General features: G+C 45.0%; 1 protein-coding gene across 1 annotated transcript in view; it reads left to right on the top strand.

The window, feature by feature from the left end:
- The window catches only part of LOC134933200 (A disintegrin and metalloproteinase with thrombospondin motifs 2-like), a 968,191-nt gene that overhangs the window by 621,930 nt on the left and 321,127 nt on the right, over positions 1–25,134 (top strand). Inside the window, exons 11-12 of the mRNA XM_063928241.1 lie at positions 12,237–12,382; positions 24,316–24,491. Of these exons, the coding sequence (XP_063784311.1) occupies positions 12,237–12,382; positions 24,316–24,491 (322 nt within the window). The remainder of the gene's footprint in view (positions 1–12,236; positions 12,383–24,315; positions 24,492–25,134) is intronic.

Below are 25,134 nucleotides of genomic sequence, written 5' to 3' on the forward strand. Positions count from 1 at the left end.
GCAGATCTCCCTATTCCGGCTAATGTCTCTGCACACTCTACACGTAAGGTAGGTCCTTCTTGGGCAGCACAACAGGGTGCTTCAGCAGAACAGATATGTAGGGCAGCCACATGGTCTTCCATAAACACATTCATTAGACATTATGCCTTGGATACTTTTGCCTCTCATGACGCAGACTTCGGGCGAAAGGTCCTCCTGTGCAATCAGGAGCGTCCCCACCACTAAAATGGCTTTGGGAATCCCAATGTTATCCTGTGGATAATCCTGTGGACCCAGCCAGAGAAATGAACGTTATGGTAAGAACTTACCGTTGATAACGTGATTTCTCTTATGTCCACAGGTATCCAGAGGGATCCCACCCTGACGCATCTGATTTGAGGATCTAGACAATCACTAAAACCTCTACCTTCTTGTATGGAAGGGTGTGCATGTGTGTTCTTATCGCCTAAACAGGTCTCTGCCTAAAATCGCTGTGGAAAGAACTGATCTGACTGAGTCAGTGGGCGGGACTATATGGTGAAGGCCCCAATGCATCCTGGGAGGCCAGAAAGCTTGTGACTGTGTTGGTGCCATTTTCGCTGTCGCTCGACAATATCCCAATGTTATCCTGTGGATACCTGTGGACATAAGAGAAATCACGTTATCAACGGTAAGTTCTTACCATAACGTATATATTGCATATATCTGCAAATACATGGTAAGCCGCCGAGCCCCTTCCAGGCTTCTCTGATTATCGGCAGTCCCTACATGCATGATACAAGTGCTCACTTAGGGCCATGTAATTATCTATTGTAAGGCCTCATGATAAAGGCCCATACAAAAAAATATACAAAGTGAGGGCTCACTTACTGTACCTAGAAGTCACCCCTGGGATCTCCAAGTAGCATTACAGGAACCATTATGCCTTCCAAATGCTGATCCCATACAATGCGTTTTGCAAATGCACACACAGTGGAAGCTGCTCAATCAGTTTGGTAGGGTATATGTCAAATATTTAGGCCCAGATTTATCAAGTCTTGAAGAGAGATAAAGTGGACAGAGTAAAAGTACCAACCAATCGGCCTCTAACTGCCATGTACAGGCTGGGTTTGAAAAGTGACAGGAGTTGGTTGGTTGGTTGGTTGGTTGGTTGGTACTTTGGGGTCTATGTACTAAGCCTTGGGGTAATATTAAATTATCCGCAAATTTTTCGCATGAATCTTTGTTTCGGCAGTCAGACAAATATTACAGTGAAAACGGCTTTTCGCTGGTATGCGCACTCCCGGTTTTCCACATATTCAATTTTAAACGAGTTTCACATGAAAATTCTTGCAGTGAAAAGTGTAGGTGAAAATGTGGAAGTCAGCCTGTGCCCCCAAAAATGCTAAACTAACATAGAATAACAGAAGAGATGTGTATTAGAGATCACATTAAAGTGTTTTTAGGGAATTAAATTGTGTGAAATGGCTGTTATATGCATATTTTTAAATAAAAAAAATTATAGAAAGCAAGCTTTTAGTGCAAAATAAATGCTTTCATTAATTTTGGGGTACATGAAAATGGGTATAAGAACTGTATATATTTGGGTTATTTTAGGGTTCTTTAAAAAAAAAAAAGTGGAAACAGACCTACTACTCCCACCTGCAAGGCCAAAAATACTTGTCCCGCTCATAAAGCACCCCAATATACCTGTCCCATACCCTGAACCCCAAATTCCATCACTTTGCACTTTTTCACCCCAAAAATGACATGTCATTATTGGGCAATTAAAAATAATTAAAAACTTCAACATACCTAATTAAGGTTTTTTTTCCCAGGGGTTCTGAACCAAATCCAAACATTTTTACCTTACAATAGGGATTTTTCACAATTTCTCACCTACTCAGAGTAGGTGAAGTGAAATTTTACTGATACATTTTCCCAGCTAATTGAATAGGCTGTAATAGTTATTCGCAGGAAAAGTCTGTTTTTTCCACGAAAAAAGTCCGTTATCGCGGCTAATTGAATACCCCCCTTAGAGATAAAGTGGACGAGAAAAAGTGTCAGCCAGTCAGCTTCTAACTGCCATGTCATGGGCTGTGTTTGAAAAATGACAGTTAGGAGCTAGTTGGTTGGTACTTTATTTCTGTCTACTTTGTCTCTCTCCAAGGCTTAATACATATACCCCCATATCCTTCAAAGCCTCAAGGGTTAAGTAGAGCAGACAGGACAGTTGTAGGAAATCTGAGGAGGTCGGACCTTTATTGCGCTCTGGCAGGACGAGCAGTTGAAGTTTTAATATGGCTGTAATGATTCTCTAGTTTGTCAATTCTTCCAGCATTTGAAGATATGATTTTTAAAGGAAACTTCTTGTTGCTGTGGCGTACTGATGTCTTGCATGGGGTTACCAATTCTCTAGCCATTATTGGCAACCTACTGTGCTGTTTGAGATATTTATTTCATTAACGTTTTATAGTGCTAACATACAGTATTCCCTTGTGCTTTACAATGCTGAACAAAAATGTAAAAAGTGAGACTGGGGATTAATAGACAGACCAAGAGGTAACTCACAAGCTTACATTGTTTAGCTAGTTATGGGCTTCTTTATGAGCGAGTGATAAAACTCGTTGCATATGATAAATGGTGTAACAGCCAATCAGATTCAAACTGCCATGTGTTTGAAAAATAACAGTTGGGAGCTGATTGGCTGGAGCACCATTTAGCAAGTTTTATCATCCACAATGTGTTTATCACTCGTTGATAGATGGGCCCCTTGTCCTTTAAATCTTTAAGAGTTTTTATTTCTTTTTCATCCACTAGGGGTCACTGGAGTGCTCTTGGGATATGGACGGCTTCCACAGGAAGTAGGCACTGAATAAATTAATTTTGAAACTACACCTCCCCTCCATATTCCTGAGTACCTCAGTGTTTTTTCTGTGCTCGACACAGTTAGTAGGCTAGTGGCTTTGCTGCCACAGAGGTCCACATTTCATTGGAATTTTTTCTAAGTTTTTTCTTTTTTCAACGATTTACCACATCCCTTCCCCCCTTCCAATAGGCGTGGGTCCGGGATAGTGAAGGCTGCTTTAGCAGCTGTGGGTGTCGGACCTCTCTAAAAAGAGCTCCCTCACTACCACGTGCAGGACTAAAACCTGCAGTAAAGGCTGGACGGAACTTACAGAGAAGCCTCGTCATAGCCCTCACCACAGGGTCCAGGTATGTTGAACGGGGCGGTCAGCTCACGCTGCCGCCCCACTGTGTGGGATACTGTGTGTGTGTGTGGTCCCCCGCCGCTCTGAGCTGCGTCAGCCACATGGTTTTATGCATAGGCCGCTCCATGAGTAACTTTGCTGCCACAGTGATGTTCCCTGCACACAGAAATGTCAGGGTCACTGGATAAAAGATCATGATTCAACTCTTATTGATAAAGGGAATACAGCAGCGCTGCATATGTATTACAATAGGCTATGAAGTCTTTGTTAAAACAGGATACAAGTTACATGTGCAGGTTTGAGTGCAACATAAGATGTTTATTAAATCTGCCTACATAATTATAAGTCGGCACTTTGTGTTATACTGTGAGCATGGGGACATATTAACCATGCTTCCTGTTGTTTTCCTGTTGTATTTCCAGAATTTCCTGTGTTACATCTCTCCTCCATTGAAGGCGCAGGGGTGTTAAGGGGAATTTGGGATCAGGCTTATTGCTGGCGTGCACTGCACTTGGCCAGATATATATTTATAGAGACACCTTAGTGCTATTTACTGAGTCGTGCAAGTTGTCTGTCTTTGTTTTTTTTTGTATTGTCTGTCTGCATTAGTAAGACACCAGCAATTACTAATAAGCAGTTTCCCTGCCATGTCTAAAACATGGGTATACACTTACTAATTATTTATTTCATAAACTGTTTATAATGATCCTAAAGACTGCAAATCTGAATCGTGGCTGTGGTAGCCAAATACTGGCTTTGTTCACTGTTGTAAAGTAAGATATGTTATATCAATTGGTCAGCACATGGTGATTATAAAACAGTATCTGTGGAGCACTGCAAAGCATTATGAGTTCAGGTCTCACCTGCAGCAGCTTTGGCTTAATTCACTTGGCCACACCACACTGGATACGCCCAATCTCATCTGATTTTGGAAGCTAAGCAGTGTTGGGCCTGATTAGCCACCTGGGAGTACAAGGTGCTGTAGGTATTTTTAATCTACAGCCACACCACTCTGGATACGCCCAAACTCATCTGAACTTGGAAGCTAAGCAATGTTGCATAGTGTTTTGCCATCTGGGGGAAACTGGTGATCCAACTAGATTGCATACTAATACATGCTAGTTCAAACTGTTAAAAATAGCTCAGTTGGGGCTTACACTATCAATATAAACCTACCATAGGTTTAACAGTCAGGATAGCTCTCCAGAGGCTGCTCCCAAGAGCGCGCTCCCGGCGCCGGCCACTAGATAGGGCCCATTAACTAAGCTGTGGTTAAGCAGCAGTCATCTCAGGTTTTAAGCCTGTGTGAGGTCACATTTAGTTTCAGACTTCTAAAAAATGTATTATACCTCTGTATCAGGATATATCTGGATATTTGTGTATGGGTATATAATATATATGTGTATGTATGCATATATGGAATATATATTTATTAAGGTCTGAGTATGTGTGAATATACATTGTTGTATGTATGTGTAGATATATGTGTGTATATATATATATATATATATATATATATAATATGCTGACATTAAAAATCTATTTTGCAGTAAGCAAGACTAATTGGTCAGCACACAGTGCTTATTAAACAGTATCTGTTGAGCACGGCAAACATGGTGAGTTCAGGCCTCATCTGCAGCAGCTTTGCTTATTGTTTTTACAGGTGGCTCTGTAGCTAAGTGGTTAGGCTTTCCGGCCACAGTGAACATTGTGATTGCATGGACACTGGTTCAGATCCTGGTTTAACAGGTGTTAAAAAAAATAAAAACATGGTAGGACACCATTTTCTTTTAACGTTACTTCCTGGTTCTTTCCCGGAGGTTGCTGCTCTACAACACTTAGCATCTGGAGGAGCGGGGTGTTGTTAGGAGTTTAATTTATTAATTGTTTTTGTACAGCATGACTCTACAGGAAGATTCACTATTGCTGGTAACCACATGCACGGTAATGCAGGTTAATACACACGTTACTTCCGTGGTGTACTTACTGGTTGGAGTACATGATCACTAAGTCTAATGCATAGTCAAACAAGCAGCTTCGCTGCAAAGTCGGTCACACAGTGTGTCAGACAAATACGAATCTGGGCCAGTGGCGCAATGTATAACGCATCTGTCTACAGATAACAAGATTGTAGGTTCGTCTCCTACCTGGCTCGTTTAAGTTGTCGTGATCGTATAGTGGTTAGTACTCTGCGTAAAAACTGCACAGACAGACCCTTACCGGTCCTCTTTTTGGGGAATGCGGGGGCATGTACTGCCTGAGGGGAAAAAAAAAATAAAAATATTTTTTACTGTTTCAGTTAGATTGTTGCGGTCGATTTACCGCCAGCCCTCATAGCACCAGGCCAGTACGTCAGGTTCTCAGCGAAGGCTGAACGATTTCCAATGAGAGACAATTACAATTATTGGGTGTTTTACTACCTATCGGAGTGTACCCTACACAGCAGTAGGGCTGTTGCTTCGCCCTGCTTTGGTAAGGGTTTTGAGGTAACAAGGCTGTAGGGGCAGGGCACTCCAGTTCAGGTTTGCCCTAAATAAAGACCACCTTACACTTCTTGCTACCTACAGCTTCTTTGGACGTTGGCAGTTGGTTCTTGCGTTTTCAGCTTCGCTAGTGGCGCATAACGTCCACTTTGGCTACGTTCCTAACAGGCGGAGTCGGATTCCAAACGAGATAGATCGCAGACCAAGTGGGGGGGGAAATCTGATTTCCTACCATTGTCTACGCAAATTCCTGAATGATTCCGTCTCAACGACTTCAATTCCTAGGCATGATTCTCGATACGGTAAATCAAAGAATTTACCTACCCGAACAGAAAGTACAGGTCATTCGTCATCTGGTACAATTAGTGCTCAAGCCACGCACTGTCTCGGTTCATTTGTGCATTCGCCTATTAGACATAATAGTGGCGGCTTTCGAATCGCTTCAGTTCGGAGGACTTCACTCACGTCCTTTTCAATTGGATGTGCTCGCACAGTGGTCGGGCTCGCATCTGCAGATTTACCGCAGGGTGAGGTTGTCTTCAAGGGCCAGAGTGTCTCTACTCTGGTGGCTCAAAGTACAGAATCTAACCGCAGAGAAACGGTTCGGTGCCTGGAATTGGATAATTCTCACGGCGGACGCGAGTCTCAGAGGTTGGGGAGCTGTAGTTCAAAATTATCTGCTTCAGGGTCTCTGGGCGGTTCACGAAAGATTGCTGTCTATAAATGTCCTGGAACTCCGGGCAATTTACAGTGCCCTACGACAAGCAGTGCACAGGCTGCAGGCTCAGGCTGTTCAGGTGCAGTCAGACAATGCGACGGCGGTCGCATACATCAACAAACAAGAAGGAATGAAAAGCCGTATGGCAATGCGGGAAGTAGCTTGAATCCTCTATTGGGCCGAGTATCACCAAATGATATTGTCGGCAGTAGTCATTCCGGGAGTGGACAACTGGGAGGCGGATTATCTCAGCCGTCTGAATTTTCATCCAGGAGAATGGGCATTAAATCCAGAAGTATTTCACATGCTGGTCCAGAAATGGAGTTACCCGCAGTTGGACCTGATGGCATCTCGCCACAATCATCAAACGCCCCAGGTCGTGTCCAGAACGAGAGATCCAAAGGCAGTGGCGGTGGATGCTCTCACAATCACGTGGCCATACAGTCTCGTGTATCTGTTTCCACCGTTTCCACTGCTCCCTCTGTGGCTAAAACAGATCAAAGGAGAGTCCGTCACAGTTATACTAGTGGCGCTTCTTTGCCTCGGAGAGCTTGGTTCTCGGATCTCCGCGGTCTACTCGCAGTCGGTCTTTGGCCGCTCTCACTGCGTTCTGACCTGTTACAGCAGGGTCCGTTCCTTTACCCCGATTTAGCGCGGCCGCGTTTGACGGGGTGGCTGTTGAGACAGCCCTCTTAAGAAGAGAGGGCATTCCAGAATCGGTTATACCAACCATGTTACGAGCTAGGAAGCCGGTTACGGCAGCTCATTATTACAGAATTTGGCGTGCCTATGTAGGTTGGTGTGAAGCTCAGAAGTTTCCGACATCATCTTTTAAGTTATCCCGTCTTTTGTTATTTCTACAGATGGGGTTAGATGGAGGTCTGAGTTTATCCACACTTAAAGTGCAGATATCGGCGTTGTCCATTTATTTTCATAGTAGATTGGCCCTATTGCCATCGGTTCACACCTTTATGCAGGGTGTCCTCAGAGTTCAGCCTCCATTCACTCCACCTACTGCGCCATAAGACTTGAATCTGGTTTTTAGATTTCTTACAGTCTTTTTATTATGAACCCTTACAACAAGTGGATATTAAATTTCTCAATTGGGAAAACAATTTTTCTTTTAGCCTTAGCGTCAGCAAGGCGTGTTTCAGATTTGGGTGCTTTGTCGTGCAAGCCACCGTATTTAGTGTTTCATGATGACAGAGCGGAACTCCGGACGAATTCCGCTTTTCTACCAAAGGTAGTGTCATCTTTTCACATCAATCAACCAATAGTAGTTCCTGTGTTACAGGAGACTCTGGTAGGTTGAATGTGGTACGCGCATTACGCATTTATGTATCCCGAACGTCGACCGTTCGTAAGACGGATACGTTGTTTGCTCTCTATGATGCTGCCAAGATGAGTTGGCCAGCTTCTAGGCAGACCTTATCCAGTTGGATTAAACTGACCATACGTCAGGCTTACCTTCATGCTAGGTTACAGCCGCCTACATCAGTAACAGCTCATTCCACACGGGCTGTGGGAACATCATGGGCAGCGAGTCATGGAGCTTCTACGACACAGCTTTGCCGGGCGGCTTCATGGTCTTCGGTGCACATGTTTGTGCGCCTCTACAAGTTTGATACGTTGGCGGCATCAGCATCTAGCTTTGGCCGCCTAGTGTTACAGGTGCCAAACGGCTCTCCCGCCCACGGGGGAAACTTTGGTATGTCCCAAGAGTACTCCAGTGACCCCTAGTGGATGAAAAAGAAAATAGGATTTTGGTACTTACCAGGCAAATCCTTTTCTTTGAATCCATAGGGGGCACTGGACGCCCACCCAGAGCAGTTTACCTGGTTTGGGGTAGGTTCAGTAGATCTTATGGTAACACATTTTCACCGACTGGTTTAGATTAACAAGTTATGGTGTCAACTGTTTAGTTGTCAGTAATGTTGTGTCAACTTTATTGTTGTCCGTTATGTTATATGTAATTCTACATTGTCAACCTCTCTATCGCTCCTGTTCGGCTCAGTAAAAAACACTGAGGTACTCAGGAATATGGAGGGGAGGTGTAGTTTCAAAATTAATTTATTCAGTGCCTACTTCCTGTGGAAGCCGTCCATATCCCAAGAGTACTCCAGTGCCCCCTATGGATTCAAAGAAAAGGATTTACCTGGTAAGTACCAAAATCCTATTTTTGTAGATTGGGCTTGTACGTTAGAAGCCCTACATTTGTGATCTGCCTATGATCGTTTTCTCTTTGTTGTAGTGGGAGACATCATAAATGTTCCATAAAAGGCAGAGACGTCTCTGGGGTGGTGCGGATTACACCCAGGTGTCATCCTCCGAGGGATGACACCAAAATGCAAGCTCCTCTACGTAGTGACATGGAGCCGGGTGCAGCACTGGGACATTATAAGGCAGTACCGGGCTCCTGTCACTAAAGAGGGGCTAGCAGTGCAGGCAGACGAGCCTCTGAGGGAAGCCTAGCATTACCGGGAATGCTGGGCACGCCCGCGGAGTGCTGAAAATAGGCGTATGAGGCCGCACCCCTTTTTTGAGCACACAGGAGGCTATTTAGCACACCATATGTCACTGGCCCCAGTGACACCACTGATAATAGGCCAGGAGTCTTTTATGCACAGTAGAATGGGAGAGCTAATATTAGTAGGGAGTGAGTTGGAGAAGGCTCTAAGCAATCAAACTATACTTCCCAACATTTGGCAGGGGGAAATAAGGACTCAAGAAAATGGAGCGTGGTCGAATGTCACCCCACTATTGTGTGCCACACCCCCATTACACATCATGGTGGGGGTATGCCCACTGCTTACTGATTTGCTGTGCCGCCCTCAGTGGAACTAGTGCTCTGCAGTGTGCCTTCGCAGCCTATCCCTGTAATCTGCAGAACAGTTAGACAGTGTCCCAAAAACAGGACTGTCCAACCAAAATCAGGATGGTTGGTAGGTGTTGTCAAAGTGCCCAAGATTAATAGCTGGTATTACAAATAAGCAGAGAAAAGAAATATGAGAATTAGAGAAAGCCAGTAAGAATGATTTGGCTGCATATGCTGAGATATGTAGAAATCCAGGAAACATTTACATGGGCTGCAAGATGTAGACAGGCTTAGTGCTATGTGGAGAGTGGTGATTATGGCAGGTGTACAGAGAGAAACCAAGAAACGGTGGCATAGCAAGTACTAGTCCTGGAGAGCTGTAAAGACCAGGTCCATAGAGAGGAAGCCTGCAGCAGGATTTGACCACCAGAGTCGTCAAGGGAAAGGAGCAAGGCAGTCATTTGGTGCCCCCCCACCCCCCAACGCATGTATGAAAGTCCTGTTCTCGCGCACCCTATGGGCGGTATTCAAATGATATATCACGCCCATACTCCTATCTAAAGTGATCCCCGTTATTGCGACACCTAAAAAGCATAAAAAACATGTTGACCTGTCGACCTAGAGACCCTGTCGACCTAGTTACTGTTGACCAATAGTGGTCGACCTAGACACTGTCGACCTAGTTACTGTCTACCTTCCATACCACACCCATATAGGTCTGGTGGTGACTGTACATACAATGCAGCAGTCAGCACTACTTGCTCTGTCTATCAGGAGGGGGGCGTGTCTGTGGACATCAGCTGTCAGCGGGGTCCCCTTCCTCCCTATCCCGGCGCGTCTCATGTTTTTTCATTGTCTTCCCTCCGTAGTGCAGACACAATGACACAATACAGCGCTTACCACCGGCTGCACCTCTCTTGACACTGCTGCATGCTGCAGCCTAGGCTGCACTCTATTTGCTGCCATCAACGGTCTAGAGTGCCTCCTCATATCCGGTGCCCGGTGCATGTGCCACCTTAGGGCACCCCCGACTAGTTGCGGCCCTGGCAGAACAGAGCAAGCTGTCCTTCAGGTGCTCTGAGGTTGGGTATTTCAACTTGGGCTGACTGTTTTTCAGTGATCCACATTGCTGGCAAAACTCAACACTCCAAAATGAGTTTGAACATCTCAGGGGCTTAGGATGATGTTAGTTGGGCAGGAAACTGCGCTTGACAATCAGGAAATATAAAATTAATGTTTTTAAATATTTTGTCAGTAGTGTGATCTAAATTATTGCTTGTTACTTTACTTACATTAGGCTTGATTCTGAGTTACATGTAACGCAGTTGCAATTCTGGATGCTACAGGAGAAGCAGTTAGTTTCCCCGCCTGTCGGAATACCGATGTCGGAATCCTGACAGCCAAGTGAATCCCGGCGGTCGGAATCCCCACTCAGGGGGGGTCCAATCCCCAAAGCTCGCCATGGTGTCCGAAGCGTGGTGAGCGTAGCGAACCCGCGAGGGGACACGCTGGGCTCGCTGTCGGGATCCCGCCTGTCTGTGTTCCAGGGTCGGGCTTATGCCAATCTGGAGCTTCCATTATGCTGTCAGTGGAAAACGACTGAGATTCACATATACTGTAGCTTCTATAAGATTCATATGACACATATACTGTAGCTTCTATAAGATTCGTATGACACATATACTGTAGCTTCTATAAGATTCATATGACACATATACTGTAGCTTCTATAAGATTCATATGACACATATACTGTAGCTTCTATAAGATTCATATGACACATATACTGTAGCTTCTATAAGATTCGTATGACACATATACTGTAGCTTCTATAAGATTCATATGACACACATACTGTAGTTTCTATAAGATTCATATGACACATATACTGTAGCTTCTATAAGATTCATATGACACATATATTGTAGCTTCTATAAGATTCATATGACACATATACTGTAGCTTCTTTAAGTTTCATATGACACACATACTGTAGCTTCTATAAGATTCATATGACACATATACTGTAGCTTCTATAAGATTCATATGACACATATACTGTAGCTTCTATAAGATTCATATGACACACATACTGTAGCTTCTATAAGATTCATATGACACATATACTGTAGCTTCTATAAGATTCATATGACACATATACTGTAGCTTCTTTAAGTTTCATATGACACACATACTGTAGCTTCTTTAAGATTCATATGACACATATACTGTAGCTTCTATAAGATTCATATGACACATATGCAGTTTACAAAAAATCCACATGAAGTATTTTTTTTTTTTTATTCAATATTTTTCTCAAATGTTTCCAGTGGTGGCTTAATGTTTAAAATTTGCAATGGTTAGCATTGGTTAATAGTCATGTAGAGGGCAGAGTAATTTACATTTGGCAGGCTTCAAAAACATATACAGGTTGAGTATCCCATATCCAAATATTCCGAAATACGGAATATTCCGAAATACAGACTTTTTTGAGTGAGACTGAGATAGTGAAATCTTTGTTTTTTGATGGCTCAATGTACACAAACTTTGTTTAATACACAAAGTTATTAAAAATATTGTATTAAATTACCTTTAGGCTGTGTGTATAAGGTGTATATGAAACATAAATTAATTGTGTGACTGTACACACACTTTGTTTAATGCACAAAGTTATAAAAAATATTGTCTAAAATTACCTTCAGGCTGTGTGTATATGGTGTATATGTAACATAAATGCATTCTGTGCTTATATTTAGGTCCCATCACCATGATATTTCATTATGGTATGCAATTATTCTAAAATACGGAAAAATCCAATATCCAAAATACCTCTGGTCCCAAGCATTTTGGATAAGGGATACTCAACCTGTACCTATATGTACAGTATGTTTGACAATCGTGCTTTACCCTTAGCATGCTAGTTTTGTCAAAAGCTTAAATGTATTTTAATACAATGTTTGACAACTTTACTAGTATCTGGATAATTTAGCAAGGCAAAGTATTTTTGGTTATATAAATAAATGTATATTTATTTTGTTTTTTTGGTACAAGCATTGCTTTAAGGGTCACTGCATTTGGCTAACTGCTGACATTCTCCGACAAGATGGAAACTGGGGACAATGGAGTAAATTTGGCTCCTGTTCTCGGACTTGTGGAACGGGTGTGAGATACAGAACAAGGAGCTGTGACAACCCTCAGTAAGTCTTTGTCTTATTTTTTATATAAATAGCCTGGAAGAAAAAAATTCATATAAAACATATATTGTACCTCATTCAGGCTCAGTAACAGATTCTGCTTCCTATCGCATGCTTGGGGCTGCCCAGCACAGGTCAAGACCGCCCAGCATGCTAATCGCCAGCCAGCGATGCGATTGCAATTAAATTGCGATCACACCGATGAGTTTAAAATTAGGGTTTATCCCCTACATACGCAGCTAGGGCATGTATGCAGATGGACTGCCACTATTTTTCTGGTGCAGCGGCCGCGTGTGACGTCATGCGGACGCCCGAAAAACGGGACATGGCCGTCAGCGTTAGTTGCAATTTTGCAACTCTTACTGAATGAAGACCTTTGTTTGTAAAACATTTTTTTTTTTTTTATTGAAATGTCTTGGATCTGTCATGCTTTAAAAGTACTTTAAATATGTATATGTAATAGCAACAGCTAGCGGAGCTAAGCCTGTGCAGGTACAGACTACTTGCAACACTGGAACTTACAGCAACTCTTCGATGCTCATGCGTTTTCCTTGCATCCAGTCTGGCTAGAAAAGGTATGCACATCAGCACTGACCAAAAATAAGGGATCCGGTCTGAAGATCGACAGTGTCTAGGTCGACAATGTTTAGGTCGACCACTATAGGTCGACAGTCACTAGGTCGACATGGATGGAAGGTCGACAGGGTTTCTAGGTCAACATGTGCTAGGTTGACAGGTCTAAAGGTCGACATGAGTTTTTCACATTTTTTTTCTTTTTTTTAATTTTTCCATACTTAACGATCTAGGTGGACTACGATTGGAACGGTAAAGTGTGCTGAGCGAAGCGGTAGCGGAGCGAAGGCACCATGCCCGAAGCATGGCGAGCGAAGCGAGCCATGCGAGGGGATGTGGTGCACTAATTTGGGATCCCGGTCACACTACGAAGAAAATGACACACACACAAAAAAAATCCTCATGTCGACCTTTAGACCTGTCGACCTAGCACATGTCGACCTAGAAACCCTGTCGACCTTCCATCCATGTCGACCTAGTGACTGTCGACCTATAGTGGTCGACCTAGACACTGTCGATTTGATGAACCACACCCCAAAAATAAACACAGCACTGCACTGCCAACGTGCCGTTTACTAAATACTACTGCTATGAGTGTTTAAGTGTTTGTCATAGCTCCAGTATTGTAGGTCTGTCCAGACCGGAAGTTACATAATAATGCTCCAACAGATTGCAGACAGCCCACAATTTTCTTGAATATTATTAAATAATACCAATAAATGACTACTTGCGCTAATAATAATACCAAGTGTATTTTATGACTAGAAGAATACACACGTACAGTATTTATAAACTTGTTTATAAAAAGTAATTAATTTTTATTTTTTGTTGTGTATTTTATGAAATAAGGCAGTATATGTACAATATTAATTCAGTAAAGATTTCTGTATAGGTGCCTACAGACATATAACTTTGTGCAGCATCCAATGTTATAAAAACTTAAAAAATATATATCACATACAGGTTGAGTATCCCATATCCAAATATTCCGAAATACGGAATATTCCGAAATACGGACTTTTTTGAGTGAGAGTGAAATAGTGAAACCTTTGTTTTTTGATGGCTCAGTGTACACAACCTTTGTTTAATACACAAAGTTATAAAAAATATTGTATTAAATGACATTTAGGCTGTGTGTATAAAGTGTATATGAAACATAAATTAATTGTGTGAATGTAGACACACTTTGTTTAATGCACAAAGTTATAAAAAATATTGGCTAAAATTACCTTCAGGCTGTGTGTATAAGGTGTATATGTAACATAAATGCATTCTGTGCTTAGATTTAGGTCCCATCACCATGATATCTCATTATGGTATGCATTGTTCCAAAATATGGAAAAATCCGATATCCAAAATACCTCTGGTCCCAAGCATTTTGGATAAGGAATACTCAACCTGTAATAATAAAAATCAGAAAAAAAAACCCCTTTGAAATAGTCTTTCTCTTATGTCCTAGTGGATACTGGGTTCTTGTACTTTAGTACCATTGGGTATAGATCGGGTCCAATGGAGCCTGGCACTTTAAAAACCTTGATTGTGTGTATGTGTATGCTGGCTCCTCCCCACTATGCCCCTCCTACCAGACTCAGTTTAGAAAAATGTGCCCAAGGAGCCGGGTTCATTTATCTGGAGCTCGAGATTTTTCCTTTATTTCTCTTACGTCCTAGTGTATACTGGGGATCTGTACTTTAGTACCATGGGGAATAGATTGGGTCCACTGGAGTATGGCACTTTAAAAACTTTTAGTGTGTGCATGTGTGTGCTGGCTCCTTCCCTCTATGCCCCTCCTATCAGACTCCGTTTAGAGAAATGTGCCCGAGGAGCCGGGTGCACTTCTCTGGTGCTCCAGAGATTTTTCTTTTAAGTTTATTATTTTCAGGTAGTTCTGATTGGCAACCAGACTTCCTGCTTCGTGGGACTTAGAGGGGGGATCGAACCAACCTCCTGAGGGTTAATGGTTCGTAATCCCAACTGACAGGACACTGAGTTCCTGCGGTGCCGATCACACTCCGTTAGTGTGTGTGCCCACGCCGGCAGCTAGCCGCCACCCTCTAACAGATGCCGAAGATCCAGGTGTGGTGAGTGTTACGCCGGTGCAGTGTTGGCGGCAAGTCACACGGCGGTCACGGGCCTGGAGCTGCAGTGCCCGCTGCGGACAAACTGGCTCTGGGCTACAAGCCCTGCAGTGCTCACTGTCTTAAGGCTTTGTGTGGACTGTATATGGATGTATAATGTTATTTTTTAAATTTGCTAGTATAAAATCACTGTCAGGGACCGTGCACCATTACAGGGAGCAGGGCTTCCCGGAGCGGGAACAGAGGCGGGAAGGCGCCATTTCCTGCTGCTGCGGATCATCAGGCTACATGAACGCAGCTCCTCCAGGGACCCACGCTGCTACAGATTGTAAACTGGTACCAGGGGGTCATAGAAGGGGGAGCACGCCAGCAGTAGCGCCGCCGCACTCCTATGAGGTCATGCACATACTTTCACACTTTGTGCTGCTGTGTTTCTGTGTGCTGGTGTCCGCTCCTTAGTGTCACTCCAGGGGCTCTCTAGGGTCTGTGTGGAGGTGTTAGTCAGTGAGCTCAGCTGTATTACGGTTGTCTAAAATGTCTGTGGGCATGGTTATGTGTACTGCTTGTAACTCAGCCCCCTCTTCAGCGGGGTCACTCATGTGTGAACAAAGTTCTTTGTCACCACAGGGATACAGTTCACAGGGACCTCACTGGCTAGATAGCTTCAACAGCATGATTCAGAATGTAAATTCAGAATTGGTGGCTGCTAAAAAAAGAGAGACAGGTGCTAAGACAATTTATTGATAGTGTGGCTAAGGCTGCAGAGGAGGCGGAACCAGATGAGGAATTATATTTTAATGTTAGACCAAAGACCTCACCAACTTTTCCTGTGTCTAAATCTTGGTTAAACCCTGATACGAAATTTAAGATCTCTCAGGGGTTTTTAACTACTTTTCCCCCTCCATGCTGAAGACAAGACGATATGGGAACCCCCAAACCCCCCCACCCCCCCACGTCAGTCGATACGTCTGTATCCAGACAGTCAAAAAAATTAGTACTACCGGTACCAGGGGCTGTATCTCTGATGGAGTCGGCTGACCGTAAGATTGAGACTACACTCAAGGCAATTTATACGGCAGCGTGCGTGACACAGCGCCCCACAATAGTTTGTGGGTGGATTTCTCGGGTGGTAGTCAGGTGGTCTGACACTGTTATTGAAGATTTAGACTCTTTACCCCAGGATGAGGTCATTACTCTGCTACAACACATACAGGATGCTGCAAACTTTATGAGCAAAGCTATTAAGGAGTTGTGTAAGATAAATGGCCGCACTACTGCTATGGCTGTTTCGGCATGCAGGACTCTGTGGTTACGTCAGTGGTCAGCTGATGCTGACTCCAAAAAGGGTGTAGAAAATCTTCCCTTTACAGGTGATGCCTTGTGATGCCGCCTGCTAGACGTTCTTACACCGGACCCTCCTTGCAGTCCTTTCGTGTGGCAAGGTTCAGAGGCAGGGGCTCCCTCCACCACCTCCAGAGGATCTCGTGGTAAGTCCCGTAAACCTGTACTTGCCATCTCCCTGGCCCAGACCACCATATCTCCTGCCGCTAAGCCTTCCGCGTGACGGTTGGCCCCTGCGGAGAGGCATCTTTCCAGTAGGTGTTCGCCTTCAACACTTCGCCCACATGTGGGTGGAGTCCTGTCAGGATTCTTGGGTGGGGGACCTCATTTCCCAAGGATACAGGCTGGAATTCCAGACACTCCCTCCCCACAGGGTTTTCAAGTTGGGCTTACCAGCTTTACCCACAACAAGAGTTACCTTGCAAGAGGCTATTCAAAAGCTTTTGCAGACAGGGGTGGTGGTGCCTGTACCTCCTCAGTTATGCAACCGGGGTTTTTACTCCAGTCTTTTTGTCGTACCCAACCCAGACGGTTTGGTGCACCCCATAAACCCGTATCTGCTGGTATTCAAATTTAAGATGGAATCCCTGAGGGCGGTGGTGTCCACGCTGGAGGAGGGGAGTTCATGGTATCGCTGGATGTCAAGGATGCTTACCTTCACATTCCCATGTAGCCCCCTTATAAGGTTTACCTATTGAATGACCATTTCCAGTTTCGGCTCTTACCCTTGAGATTATCCACAGCTCCGAGGGTTTTCAGCAAGGTCATGGTGGAGATGATGCTGCAGCTGCGCATGATGGGAGTGCACATAGTCCCCTATTTGGACGATCTCCTAATAAAGGCTGTGTCCAGGGAGCGTCTGCTGGACAGCATCAATCTGACGACTCGACTACTGTCGGATCATGGGTGGATCCTAAATTTTCAGAAGTCTCACCTGGAACTGTCCCAACGTCTTCAGTTCCTGGGAATGATACTGGAAACTGTGTCTCAAAAGGTGTTTCTCCCGAGCGACAAAGCCTTGACTATTCAGACTATGGTTCACTCGGTGCTCGGTCCTCGCAAGGTATCCATACATCTTTGCATCCGATTACTGGGCAAGATGGTGGCTGCTTACAAGTCAGTCCAACACAGCAGATTTCATGCTTGACCATTTCAGCTGGATCTGCTGGACAAATGGTCAGGGTCTCACCTTCACATGCATCAGGAAGTGACGTTGTCCCTGCAAGCCCGGATTTCTCTCTTATGGTGGATACAGGTTCCTCACCTGGTGGAGGGCAGGAGTTTCAATATCCACCAGTGGATTTTACTGACAACGGATGTCGGCCTCCGGGGTTGGGGGGCTGTGCCCCCAGGGGATTTGGTCATGACAGGAATCTGCCCTACCAATAAACATCGTGGAACTCAGGGCAGTTTACAGTGCTCTTCTTCAGGCTTCTCATCTCCTGAAGGATCAGGCGATCCAGGTTCAGTTGGACAATGCCACGGCAGTGGCGTACATCAAACGATAAGGGAGAACAAGAAGCAGAGCGGCGATGCGAGAGGCGTCAAAATCCTCCTCTGGGCAGAGGCCAACGTAAGAGCCGTCTCCACCATATTCATTCTGGGAGTGGACAACTGGGAAGCGGACTTCCTCAGCAGGCACGACCTTCATCCGGGGGAATGGGGCCTACATCCCAAGGTGTTTTAACAGTTAGTTCAGCGGTGGGGCTGTCCACAGATAGATCTGATGACTTCTCTTCTCAACAAGAAGCTATGCCGTTACTGTTCCAGAATGAAGGATCCGCAGGCTGTAGCAGTGGATGCATTGATGACACCGTGGATGTTCCAGTTTGTGTACCTGTTCCCCCCCGCTGCTGCTAATCCCAAGGATTCTGAAAAGAATCAGAAGGGAAAGCATTCAGGCAATTCTAATTACCCCAGATTGGCCTCGACGGGCGTGGTACTCGGACCTCCTGACCATGTCTATGAAGGCTCCCTGGCCTCTGCCACTCCAAGAAGATTTTCAGCAAGGTCCGTACGCCTATCCAGACTTACAGCGGCTATGTTTGACGGCTTGGAAGTTAAGAGGGAGATTCTAGCAAAGAAAGGTCTCCCCTCTCAGGTTATTTCCACCATGGTCCAGACCGGGAAGATGGTTATGTCAAAACACTATCATTGTATCTGGGAAAAGTATGTTTCCTCGTGTGAAAGTAGGAAGGTTTCTCCTGTGGCGTTTAAACTTGGTAGTTTTCTGCTTTTCCTACAAGTGGGAGTGGATATGGGCCTATGTCTAGGCTCCTTTAAAGTCCAGATTTCGGCGCACTCTATTTTCTTCCAGAAATAACTTGCCCTGTTACCAGAAGTACAGACTTTCCTGAAGGGAGTTCTTCATATGCAACCACCCTTTGTTCCTCCCACGGCTCCGTGGGATCTCAATGTGGTACTGTCCTTTCACCAATCGGATTGGTTTGAACCCTTACATAGGGTGGAGTTGAAATTTCTCACCTGGAAGACAGTGATGTTATTGGCATTGGCGTCTGCCAGACGTGTCTCTGAATTAGGGGCCTTATCCTGTACAAGCCCTTACTTGCTGTTTCATGAAGACAGAGCGGAACTTCGGACCCGTCCTCAGTTTTTGCCTAAAGTGGTGTCTGCCTTTCATGTGAACCAGCCTATTGTGGTTCCAGTGTTATCTGACACTTCTACGGGCCCTGAGTCCTTGGATGTGGTCAGGGCACTGAAGATTTATGTCAAAATGACGGCACGTCATAGGAAATCTGACTCGCTGTTTGTCCTTTATGATGCCTCCAAGATTGGTCGGCCAGCTTCTAACCAATCTATTGCTCATTGGCTCAGGTTGACCATTCAACAGGCCTATACTTTAACGGCTCTGCCCTTGCCGACGTCTATTCAGGCCCACTTGATGAGGTTGGTGGGGTCCTCCTGGGCAGCTGCCTGGGGTGTCTCTGCCCTACAATTGTGCCGAGCTGCAACTTGGTCTGGTTCGAACACATTTGTTAAATTCTATAGGTTCGATACCTTGGCCAAAGATGACCTTCAGTTTGGTCAGGCGGTTTTGCATGGGTCTCAGCACTCTCCTGCCTGTTTGGGAGCTTTGGGACTTCCCCATGGTTCTAAAGTACATGACCCCAGTACCTACTAGGAAGTAAGAGTAAATAGGAATTTAATACCTACCGGTAATTCTTTTTCTCCTAGTCCGTAGTGGATACAGGGCGCCCGCCCAGAGGCGGAACTACCGGCAGTGCAGGCAGTGCACTGCACTGGGGCCCGCCTCTGTCCAGGGGCCCAAGCATGTAATGAGTCAAACTGACTCATTACATGCCGCTGTGCGCTGCAGGCAACCGCTGCCCGCAGCGCACAGCCGCCCGGAGATAGGAGCTGAGCAGCGGTACAGACGGGGGAAGGAGGAGGGAGCCGGAGGACGGAGCCGCAGCAGCGCTTTGTTACTGGTGGAGGCGCTGCTGCTGCTGCTCCTCTCCTTCCCTATAGGCTGTCTTCCAAGAACAGCCTATAGGGAAGCAGAGGGGCAGCAGCAGCAGCGCCTCCACCAGTAACAAAGCGCTGCTGCGGCTCCGTCCTCCGGCTCCCTCCTCCTCATTCTCTACTGCCCGGGAATCGTCGTCTGACGCAGCTGCACCGAGGAGCCTGAGGGTAAGTATAATTCTTCTTTCTTTCTTTCTTTCTTTCTTTCTTTCTTTCTTTCTTTCTTTCTTTCTTTCTTTCTTTCTTTCTTTCTTTCTTTCTTTCTTTCTTTCTTTCTTTCTTTCTTTCTTTCTTTCTTTCTTTCTTTCTTTCTTTCCTTCTTTCCTTCTTTCTTTCCTTCTTTCTTTCTTGTGCCTGCCTGCCGCAATGTGTAAAAAGGGGGGACTACCTGCCGCAATGTGTAAAAAGGGGGGACTACCTGCCGCAATGTGTAAAAAGGGGGGACTGCCTGCCGCACTGTGTAAAAAGGGGGGACTGCCTGCCGCAATGTGTAAAAAGGGGGGACTGCCTGCCACTATGTGTAAAAAGGGGAATCTGCCTGCCGTAATGTGTAAAAATGGGGACGCTGTCTGCCGTAATGTGTAACAAGGGCACGCTGTCTGTCGTAATGTGTAAAAAGGGCACGCTGTCTGCCGTAATGTGTAACAAGGGCACGCGGTCTGCCGTTATGTGTAAAAAGGGGTAATCTGCCCGACGCTATGTGTAAAAATGGGGGATCTGCCTGCCGTAATGTGTAAAAAAGGGGGGCTGCCTGACGCTATGTGTAAAAATGGGGAATCTACCTGCTGCTATGTGTAAAAAGGAGGAATCTGCCTGCCGTAATGTGTAAAAATGGGGACGCTGTCTGCCGTAATGTGTAACAAGGGCACGCTGTCTGCCGTAATGTGTAACAAGGGCACGCTGTCTACCGTAATGTGTAAAAAGGGCACGCTGTCTGCCGTAATGTGTAACAAGGGCACGCGGTCTGCCGTTATGTGTAAAAAGGGCACGCTGTCTGCCGTTATGTGTAAAAAGGGCACGCTGTCTGCTGTAATGTGTAAAAAGAGGAATCTGTTCGCTGTAAGGTGTAAAAGGGTCTCTACCTGGTGTAGTGGTGCTACTGTGCGGCGTAATTTGAATAATGGAGACTACTGTGTTGGTATTATTTTGTGGCCACACCCCTTCCCCACGAAGCCACGCCACTATGTATTTTTGCGCGCGCCTACGGCGCGCACTGCCCCCGGGGTGGACCTGGATGGGGGGGGGGGGCCCAAAGCATTTTGTCGCACCTGGGCCCACCGCTTGCTTGTTCCGCCACTGCGCCCGCCTCAGTGCTTCGTTCCTGCTTACCTGTGTGCGTTTTTGGTTGGACCGATCTTGCGGTCCTCTTCTGTTGTTGGGATAGCTGTGCTATCCTGGTTAGGTGGGTGTTGCTTGCTATCCTCTGTTCTGGCTAGCGCCCTCCTTTCGTTTATGGTTGTGTGTTGGCTTGTTGCCTCACCGCCGTTGTAATGTTTCTTCTCACAGATTATGGGGGTCATTCCAACCTGATCGCTCGCTGCAGTTGTTCGCAGCGCAGTGATCTGGTCGGAAGTGCGCCGGCGCATGCCGGACGGCCTAAGGCCATCATTTCCTAGCGATCGCCTCTGCCTGATTGACAGGCAGAGCCGGTCACTGGACGGGAAGGGGCGGCACGGCAGCATTTGCCCGCCATTTTGGGAGCGCGGTCCGGCCAATGCAGGCGCGGCCAGACCGTACGGGGGTAGGCCGCAGTGACTGCATGACCTCACACGCAGCTCCTGCGACCAGTGGCAGCGACGAGCAACTCCCGGTGCGCTGCCCGGGAGTTACTCAACAAGTACAAAAGCTTCACCGCTGTGCGATGCTTCTGTACTTGTGCGGGGGGGGCGGACAGACATGCGGGGCGGGCTAGCCCTGTGCTTGGCGCCCGCATGTCTGGGAACATAATCGTAGCTGTGCTAAATTTAGCACAGCTACGATCAACTCGGAATGATCCCCTATGTCCGTCTCCTCGGGCACAGTTTTCCTAGACTGAGTCTGGTAGGAGGGGCATAGAGGGGAGGAGCCAGCACACACATACACACACTAAAGGTTTATAAAGTGGCAGGCTCCAGTGGACCCGAGCTATAACCCCATGGTACTAAAGTACAAGACCCCAGTATCCAATACGGACTAGGTGAAAAGGAATTACCGGTAGGCATCAAATTCCTATTTTTACTTGTTTCCCCTGTTCTAAAGATTTGTTACAAATCCATTTAGGGGTTGCTGAGTCTATAAATGCTTAGTACCAAAGCCGGATTTAACTCTCATTAGTCCCTAGGCAAGATACTGGTTTGGGGCCCCCTCCCTCAAACAATCCATAGCACTATATTTTTATTCCTTTTTCATGCCCTTACCCATACTGCTACCTCAACGCTAATTCTCTTCTCAATAAAACCCTTACTCACAGGTTCTCAAACTCAGTCCTCAGGACCTCCATACAGTGCATGTTTTGCATGTCTTCTCACAGAATCACAAATTAAATAATGTTTAATGTTTTCTCTAACGCATTTCACACCCTTGGGTGCTTTTTCAAAGAGTGTTTTAATTTGACAAATGTTTTCATTGGTCAGTAATAGCAATCACAGGTGTATTACATTTTTAGGTAACATTGGATGCTGGTTTGTATAGCATTGGATATCACTGCCAAGAGTATACAATTCTCAATACTGTTAATTTAATATGCACACATATATAAAAAGGACATTCCTTCAACATCATCTTAAATCGCTTGTCAAGGAGTGGTCTACAGTTTTAACACAAAAATAAATATACATAAATACTCACTATAAAAAATGTGTCTTCTGAGTTTTCATTTGCAAAAAAATACATGGGGATCGAACCCCTGATCTCAGTGTTGCTAAACCAATGGTTTAGCAATTTAGGTGTTGGCAACACTGAGACTAGGGGTTCAAAAAGATGAACTTATTTAATAGCCTGCCAGATGCAGGCTCTGGATAGATTCCAGCAAATTTGGCTGTCTTTTAAGTTTAATCATTTAAAAGGCACCATTAACCTGGTTTACTACTTTAAAAATACAGACTCACTGGAATATTGCCGTAGTCTGCATCTTGCAGGCTACAACAAGACCTTGGTCTGATGCTACATATATATGACAGGAATAATTTGTACATGCAAGAACAATACTAAACATATATGTTTGCAATAAAGCCTCTACTTTTGCATGTCCACTTGAGATGGCTTTACTGGGGTTTAAAGTCCATGGGTTTATGTATGTCCAATACATACCTATGCATTTAGATAAAAACATTGTTTGTGCATTGCCATCTGTGTTCCCTTGGCTGGCCCCTCTCATTTAGCCAACTTTCCCAAAGTACTGCAAGGTTTAGACCATGTTTACTTATTAGAAGAGTCTTAGGCACAAACTAAGGAACACAGATCTCCCTTCTAGTGCCAGATGACAACATGAGTATTACTGATTTTCTTCCCCTTATTGAATATTCTTTCAGAGGAGACATACATCTGGCCCTGCACAAGAGACACATTGGGTTCGATTCAATTCAGCATGGATTGCATAGCGTCGGGAATTAGCTCCCAGTGCTATTCAATTCAGTGTGCTGTCACGTCAGGGACGGACGGTTCTTGCGGACTAAACAGTGTGTTTTGCGAGAACCGGCATTCTCAGTCTAAAGTGCCCGGCGCAATGCAATTTTCCACTGCGCTAAGGGCAGAAATCAGCATCGCGCCAGCACTTTTGTCTGATTTCTGCTCGCACACCCGGTGGTGTGCCAAGAGAAATCCACTCTTCAGGTGTCACAGCATACTGTATTAAATAGCACAGGGAACTAATTCCCAGCGCTATTCAATCCGCTGCTCTGAATTGAATCAAGCCCATTGATGATTAAGTCCTACTGCTTTACAATTCACCACAAACGTATGCAGGGAATATGTCAAGTATTACATTTTTTATGTATTCAATACATGCCTTCATTTTTATGCATAAGGCAGTGGTACCCAAACTTTTCTGAATCACGGTGCCTAGAGTATCAACATTTTTTTATTGAGAAATAAAGTGAATATATTTATATGTAAATATACTTATATGTCATACTTAGATTTAGTTATGTTATAAGGGACAAGATTCTTCCCTGTATGTCCACGTATTTTATTTTTGGCAGCCACCAGCACTGGTCTTGCTTATTACATTGACCAGAAATAATTTCAATTGGTCCTGGACCACCAACCCAAGGCACCCCAGCAATTGTCCCATAGCACCCCAGGGTGCCATGGCACACAGTTTGAGAACCACTGGCATAAGGGCTAATGCAGTAATAAAAAACCCACCTTTTTTAGGTTTTCTTTACTAATGAAAAACTATGTTAAGGACAGTACTCTCCAAACATGCAATGGTCTATTGAAAATGTAAATGTTCCACTAATACTTATACTGTCTTGTATTCAGCCCAGCTAATGGAGGTCGTTCATGTGTAGGGCCAAGCTATGAGCTGCAGCTCTGCAGCACTGAAGATTGTGGCAAAGATTTTGAGGACTTCAGAGAGGACCAGTGCCGACAATGGGATCCATTCTTTGAATATCAGAATACTAAACATCACTGGCTTCCATATGAGCATCCTGAAGGTAAGTTTTGTTGAAATTTCTGAATATAGTTGACTGCACAACTGTTATGCGAGTAACATTTTTGCATTACTTGGTCCACTGGAGGTTTTTTTTTTTTTCCCAAGAGGTGGAACCTAGAACTTGCTTTTTGTATAGGCTTTTTTTTTTTTTTAATGCCAAAACAGATTCCACATGAAAGATTCATCCCCTCTGCACACTCTCTTCTTCCTATGCCAAAGTGGATTCTATAAACAGGTTTTAAATTGAATCAAGCAATGGGTAATCTCGCACCATTACCCAACAATAACTGTAGAACAGGGCCGTGCAGTCAGGGGAGGCAGTGCCACCCCGTCATTAATGATTAAAATAATATAAAGAAGATACTTATGACACATATTCTGTGTCATAAGTATCTCCTTTATATTAATGTAATCATTATCCCTGTTTAAATGTGCTTGGGAGGCACCGATCGTGGCGCCTCCCATTGTGAATGGGGAAAGGTGTGGGAGCGAGGGGCGGGCGCGGGTGGGGCCTAGCCATGGGCATTAAAAGCCCATTGAAAATGCATGGGAAAGCGGCATCATTAGAGGAGCCGCTTTCATACAGGGACATGCTTTCAACCCATGAAAGCACGCCCCTGTCAGTGAGGCCACAGTGATTGGCC

This window comes from Pseudophryne corroboree, chromosome 6 (assembly GCF_028390025.1).
Source record: "Pseudophryne corroboree isolate aPseCor3 chromosome 6, aPseCor3.hap2, whole genome shotgun sequence".
NCBI classification, from domain to species: domain Eukaryota; kingdom Metazoa; phylum Chordata; class Amphibia; order Anura; family Myobatrachidae; genus Pseudophryne; species Pseudophryne corroboree.